This window comes from Crassostrea angulata, chromosome 8 (genome assembly GCF_025612915.1).
Source record: "Crassostrea angulata isolate pt1a10 chromosome 8, ASM2561291v2, whole genome shotgun sequence".
Classification (NCBI taxonomy): domain Eukaryota; kingdom Metazoa; phylum Mollusca; class Bivalvia; order Ostreida; family Ostreidae; genus Magallana; species Magallana angulata.
Genome location: NC_069118.1, coordinates 49,080,403 through 49,087,655, shown reverse-complemented (window position 1 = coordinate 49,087,655; position 7,253 = coordinate 49,080,403). Strand labels below are relative to the sequence as shown.

General features: G+C 40.1%; 1 protein-coding gene across 1 annotated transcript; it reads right to left on the bottom strand.

The window, feature by feature from the left end:
• Window positions 1-2,830: 2,830 nt before the first annotated feature.
• Window positions 2,831-6,265, bottom strand: LOC128161051 (uncharacterized). Its single transcript, XM_052824302.1, has one exon. The coding sequence runs from the start codon at window positions 6,263-6,265 to the stop codon at window positions 2,831-2,833; it is 3,435 nt and encodes a 1,144-aa protein (XP_052680262.1).
• Window positions 6,266-7,253: the final 988 nt, after the last annotated feature.

The following is a 7,253-nucleotide window of genomic DNA, read 5'->3' as shown; positions in this document are numbered from 1 at the left end:
ATATGTGCGTGTCTACCGAATTTTGATTCTTAGATAGAATTAATAAATGTATGGTTGTGACGTTTTACATGTGTAAATCTCTTATCTTGACAATTTTTCTCCGCCTCAGTATGAACATTGTTAGTAGTTTATAAATTGCTTTATTGGAAAAAAATATGTTATTCATATTTTAGTGTCCATCAATCGTGACGTCATAGTAAATTAAAACGAATTTTAATCTTTTTTTTAAATAAAGCCAGAAAGAGACGTTGCATCTACAGTATGAATTTAAATCAATTAATGTTCAAATAAAATAAATTTAGACCGTTCATCTAGCATTTCTCTTATCCATATGTCGCTTGTAAAATTAACAAGAGATACATACATAAAGATGGAATCAAGGGTCCACTCAAAGTAATATTGACGAAGACTTGAAAGATGTTACAGTGTTCTTTATATGAAAAACAATAATGACAGAGAATCCGAACTGCAGTGTTGGTCAGGTTACGATCGTTATGTTTCTTTATATTAAAGATATGATAAATTAGTCAAAGAACGTTAAGAAAATTGATATCTACTGCGACCATAATAAGATAGACGTACGGCAAATTATCTTTTAATCGTGTGATAAATAATCCTGGACTGGATGGTATTTGTTCCCCGAACATGTTTTTCATAGAGTTAAAAAATGTACATTTGGTGCATGTGTTGGTTGTTGTATCCTTTTTCGACAATTTTTTTTAATCTGGAGGGTTTTTGTTTCCCACAAATATCAAATTTCATTTTATAAACAAACACATTCATTCTCTATATACATGTACACTTATCACCATTGATTTGCCTATCAACAATATCAAATTTAACACCCAAATGGATAGAAAATCTCTCTGAATCTACAAACTAACAACAATTTTTAATCATAGTGTGAAATTTTGTAGGTTTTCAATATTTTAATTTCAGAATATTGATTTCTTCATTATTATTGACCTGTTATAATCAATTTCTCACTTTTCAGGAATTTTACTTTTACAGACAATGATTTATTTAATTACGTAATAGAAAATGGTTTATTAGTGGTGAATAAATACATTGTTTAGTTGAATTAATTCGAATTAATATTTTGTGTTTGTTTTTATTTACATTGGTTACTCCTCTTTTGAGTCACCTGCAGACTCTATTTATAGCATTTGTGGAGTGGTCACATAGATCTGGTCATGTGATTGATTTATAAGGTATTTTCAATGGTTTATTCTGATTCCTGAATTTCATGTTATTTGAAGTATTTTCTAAATGGAAGGTTAGATTTTTAGTGTGTTCAATTGTAATTGGGTTTAGAATTGGTTTATTTATTTATTTATCTATTTTCACTTCTTTTCCCACTTCGAATGAATGTTGAAATAATTGAGATAAAATGGGAGGAGAGTAAATAACCTATGTAAGCCTGTATTTGTATAAATGCGTTAATTCATGTAATTAAAGTAATAAATAATCTTCAAATTAAGTTTATCATGTGTAAATAATTGTATTTTTCTAGATTAGTTTAAAAGCTAGGCGAAAGAGTATGAATGCACTATTATTTTAAATTTTAAAATTTTATAATGCTTAAAAATAAATAAAATATCCATACATATCAAAATCATATTTCTTCCACATTTAGTTTTGACATATACACTAAGTTCCATGACCTACATGTATACTGGTAGAAGTTTCCAGGACCTTCGCACCTCATGGGAGGTATATATATATATATATATATATATATATATATATATATATATATATATATATATATATATATATATATATAGTTGTTTTGATTTTCCCTGTTGTAGTTTTTTTTTAATATTTCTTGGGGTCTTATTTTACGTAATATACCGCTATGTCAATTTTCTACAATTATGAAGAACAGTCCCGGTCGGGATTTAGCAAAATTATGACAAAGTATCAGGCTATTGCAAAAAGCCGAACTTTAGCATACTACATGTAGATTGAAACAACTAATTCAAACTCATAATTTTTGGAACATAATGGAGGAAAACGTGAACAATTACAAATTCAAACTTTCAAGACCCCTTTCAGTACTCTCAGTATTTTGATTTACCCAGAGAGATTGTGGCCGATCACGGTCTTATTATTGTACTGCCTTTCAAGTGATTTGGAATAAGAGTTTAACAACGCAGTCAGTTAAATAGTTTCATTTTTATGGCCACGAATGGTAGTACACAATTATCCTAGTTTATCCTTATAAAGTCATAGATGGATCTGCTCTCGTCATAATATTGCCTGTATTAGCTGTCGTGGTCAAAAAAGCTGACTTTAATCTGCGTTGGTAAATTCTTACACCAAAATTAAAACATATAGAAGGCAGTGCGTTCCTTTACTTATACATGTTTACATAAAATTCCTCTCAAGTTAAGGTTTTTTAATGTTAAGATTTCCTGAACAGGTGTCTAGTTCAGTTTTAAAAGTTCAGAATCAACTCTAAAATACCATGTTTTAAAACATACATGTATAATACAAGGCACAAAGTAATATAAAATTCATTCTAGATTCTAACAACAAAGTCTTCTATACATTCAACTTAACCAGTTTTTCAAAATCCTAAGCTCTGCAATTGATACATGTATTTAATGTCAAGTTTCAGAAATAATTAATAAAACTAATAGTACCTGTAAACATCTTGGTGGTATAGATGCGTGATGATCCCGTCATCAGGTGGATCCTCCTTCCTCGGTTGTTTCGGCGCTGTCCACTACAACCTCCAGAGGTGCGCCGACTGGGGTGATCAGCTCCCAGCCCGGGACCATCCAGCTATCCGCCTGTGAACTAATCTAAGATTCACAATTGTCTCTCACTGTCTTCCCCACTGTCCCTCTCTTCTTCTCCACAACCATAGCGATGCTATTTCTGCCTCTCTGCTTAGTCGCCCTATGAGCTGTCTTCTCTCTAACCCAATAACTCCGATGACTCTCAGGGCTCGCCACAAGGATTGTCCAACAAAGCCCCGCGTGCCAACCTCCACTGGGAAACACCATACTCTCCACCCTCTCTCCTGACAATCTGCCGCAAGCTCCTGATATTTCCCCATTTTCCGCTCAAATGCGTCTTCCATTCTCTCCTCCCAAGGAACTGTCAGCTCCACTATAATGACTTGCCTACTTGACGGAGACCAGATCACTATGTCAGGTCGCTTGTTGGTGGATGCTACTTCCGTTGGGAATTGCATTCTGGTTTTCAGGTCAGCTCGCATTTGCCAGTCTCCTGCCGTGCCAAGAAGTCCTCTACCCTCCCCAGTGCTGCCTGTCTTCTCCCTCTCTCCTGCTCTTACAAAGTTGATGAACTTGAGCCGCTTGTCCTTTGGTGGTGGTCTCTTCCTGGCTTTTTCGAGAGAGTCTGCAAGCACCGAAAGTATCTGGTCATGCCGCCATGTATATCGGCCTTCAGACAATGCTACGGAGCATGATGACAATATATGCTCCAAATTTGCTGGTTTTCCACAAAGTTTGCAATTTGGGTCCTCAGTTAAGCCCCATACTGCCAAATTTGTTGGACTTGGTAGCACATCATATACTGATCTTAGGAGAAACTGCAATCTGTTTGGCTCCATCGACCATATGTCATTCCAGGTCACTTTCCTCTGCCTTACTGCTTCCCAATTCATCCAGCTTCCTTGTTTCTTCATGCCTACTGCTTTAACCATTCTTGAGTCTTCCTCCATCACCCGGACTTCCTTTTGCACTAGCTTCCTTTGCACTCCTTTGCCTGCTGTTCTCCATCTGGTTGATGTAATTGTTCCCAGGCCCAGTCTTCCGACTGCTACATTTCCCACAATGTCTGCTTGCTTCAGGCGTAACTCTGCTTCCCGGACTGTGTCTTGAACAGACCACTTCCTGCCTGCTTCTAGATTCACCCTGGCTCCGCGCACCTTCTCATCTTTACTGTCTCTAAGTGTTAGATGTTGTCGCACTTTGGTAACCTTGTATTCTTCGACAAGAGATGATAGCGGTAATTGTAGTTTAGTCCCTACACTGTAGAGTCCCACGCTACTAAAGCACTGTGGTATTGCTAGCCATCGGCGAAGGAATTTTGTAGTCAGGCGCTCCATAGCTTCTACCCGGGACATTGGTACATCGTACACCTGCAAAGGCCACAAAATCCGAGGGAGTACTCCATGCTGGTATATCCAGGTTTTGTATTTTCCTGGCAGTCCACTTTTGTCTATTGCCTCCATCCACTGTTGTAGTTGTTCTACAGTGTTGGTTGTGTTCTTGGTGTCCCTCAGTGTGTCATCAAAATACTTCCCCAGGCATTTCACTGGCTTCTCCGAGACTGATGGGATTATCTCCTGTCCAAGCTGGAAGTCGTAGTTTGTCACCCTTCCTTTCTTCAGCACCAGACTTCTAGACTTTGATGGTTTGATTTTCATCCTAGCCCAACTGATAAGCTCTTCTATTTCTTTGAGCGTCCATCTTGCTTCAATTGCAGTCTTAGTACTGATTGTCATATCATCCATGAATGCACGCACTGGTGGTTGACGTATGCCTGCTCTCATCCATGGGCCTCTACTCATCTTCTCTGTTGATTTCACCAGTAGGTTCATAGCTGCTGCGAATAGTATGACTGAGATTGTACAGCCAGTGACTATACCAACTTCTAGTCGTTGCCATGAGGTTGTGTAATCTCCAATGGAGAATCTCAACTCCAGTCTGTTGAAATATTCCTCTAATAGATGTCTTGTCTTTGCTGGAACATGATACTTCTCCAAGGTTAGCTGCACAAGTTTGTGTGGCATCGATCCATAGGCATTGGCAAGATCTAACCAAATAACAGCTAACTCCCCTTTTCCTTCTCTGGCCTCCCTAATAATTTGAGTGAGAACGCTTGTGTGCTCAATGCAGCCTGATACACCTGGGACTCCCCCTTTCTGCACTGCTATGTCCACATAGTTGTTGTCCAACATGTATCTTGTCATGCGGTTAGCCATTACTGAGAGCAAGATCTTCCCTTCTACGTTCAAGAGTGATATAGTTCGGAACTGCGACAGGTTCTTGGAATTCTCCTCCTTGGGGATGTAGCAGCCCTCTGCCTGATTCCAGCTGTCTGCCAGGCGACCTCTTCTCCAAATGACCCGGATATGTTTCCATAGACGTCTTGTCAGCCTTGGGCAGTTCTTGTAAACTTTATATGGAATACCATTTGGTCCTGGCGCTGATGCTGCTCTTGCTTTCTGGATGACATCTCTCACCTCTTTGGCCGTAGGTTCGCTTTCATCGAAGATGTGTTCTGGTTCACATACTTGAATAAGTTTGGGTTGCTCAGACAATTCTTCATCCCTCTTCTCATCACTGTGGACTTCTTTTAGATGGTTTTCCACTTCTGCTTTCTCAGCCAGCAGCTTTCCTGAGCTTTTCTTCCCTAACAGCTTTGATGTAAATTGAAATGGGTTTGCTGTAAACCTTGCTCTTGCTCTGGCCCTCTCTTTCCTCCTCTTCCTGCTCCTTTCTGCCCTGTTCAGTATCTTCAGTCGTTCTCTCATGCCTTGTCTTAGCTCCGCCAAAGCTGCTCTTTCCTCTTCGGGTGCGACTCTGTATCTCTTTGACAACTGCCTCAAATCTCTCCTTATCGACGCTCTTTCCTGTTGTCGTCTATTTCTGTGCCCAGTTGATTTCTGTTGTTTCTGCCTGACCTCTTCCAAACCGAATCTCTCCTTTCCCACATTGTACATTATTGTGGCCATGGCCTCCACCTTTTTGTCTATTCCTCCAGCCAATGATGTGTTCAGGATTGAATCTACATCAAAATCAAATTGATCCCAATCTGCTTTGTTGTTATTAGGTGGCCACCTGATTTTCTGCTTCCGTTCTCCAGATTTTGTATCAATACTGGGCTCTGGCATCGCCTGGCTGTGATCCTCTGGAACCTGCTGGTCGACTTCCTCGCTGTCTGGCACTTGGACGCTGTGGTCACTTTGGTCTGAGTCCTGGACCACCTCCTCCTCCGTCTCATCAGGTTGCCCTGTGCGTTGTGCCAGCCGTTGATTTGGTCTGCACCCCATCTTTGCCATATGAATCTTCAGCCCCCTTGCGTTCTTCAGAGTCTTTCCACAACTGCAAATTGATCCGTTAATCGTGTTCATCTCAGTCCTTTGCCGGTTGGTAGTCGTATCCGTGTAATCCTCCTGGTTAGGTCGCTCATCCTCCCCCACTCTCGTGCGACCTCGGGGGTATCTTAGTATGTATCTGTCTATAGCGGATATAGTAGGTTCCTCTTCACAGAGGATGTCCATTGGCCTGCTAAGCCTCCAGACCCTGGGGTGTCCGTCTTTCCAGACTGCCTCCTGTCTATCCAGGTTGTCACTGCCCTATTCACAGTCGTCATCCAGTCTTTCCTGGCGGTCACTGGTATACCAGTATAAGCAAGTACCTGTAAACATCTTGGTGGTATAGATGCGTGATGATCCCGTCATCAGGTGGATCCTCCTTCCTCGGTTGTTTCGGCGCTGTCCACTACAACCTCCAGAGGTGCGCCGACTGGGGTGATCAGCTCCCAGCCCGGGACCATCCAGCTATCCGCCTGTGAACTAATCTAAGATTCACAATTGTCTCTCACTGTCTTCCCCACTGAATAATAAATTAGAGTGTATCCACAACTCCCTAAAAAGCTCCCGTTAAAACATGCGCGCGCATCAGGAAGCCAGGTTTTATCTGGCGGCCGCCACATAATTAAGTGGCGGCCGCCAGATAATTATGTGGCGGCCGCCAGAAAATTATATGGCGGCCGCCAGAAAATTATGTGGCGGCCGCCAGAAAATTATGTGGCGGCCGCCAGATAATAAGTGGCGGCCGCCAAATAATTATCTGGCGGCCGCCAGATAAAATATTTTTCCTACCTGGCACCAACGGGCTTCCGTATTGAAAAAGGAACTATTTAAGCAGATATATTGTTGCATTTGAAATTATTATGGATAAATGAATTTTAATTTATATGCATAACTTGTTTCTATATTTTGTTCATGGAGGTCAATTGATTTGCATGAGTTATGTGCTATGTGAAATTTATTCAGTTTGTGTTTAACAGAAACTTTATTTAAGTTGAGCATATCTATAATGAGCTAACCGAAAGTAATTGTTTTTGTTAAAATTTATTTTAAATTCAATACAGGGTCATGCATGCAGAATTTGCATTAATAATTATTGTTTTTGTATATACTATATTTTTTTATATACCAGGGTCGGAAAGTTTTTCTTTCTGTTATCTTGATGCCATACACATAT

What these genes read in the sequence shown, in the direction of transcription:
- LOC128161051 (XM_052824302.1), bottom strand. Translation starts at nt 6,265, where the DNA reads ATGGACATCCTCTGTGAAGAGGAACCTACTATATCCGCTATAGACAGA.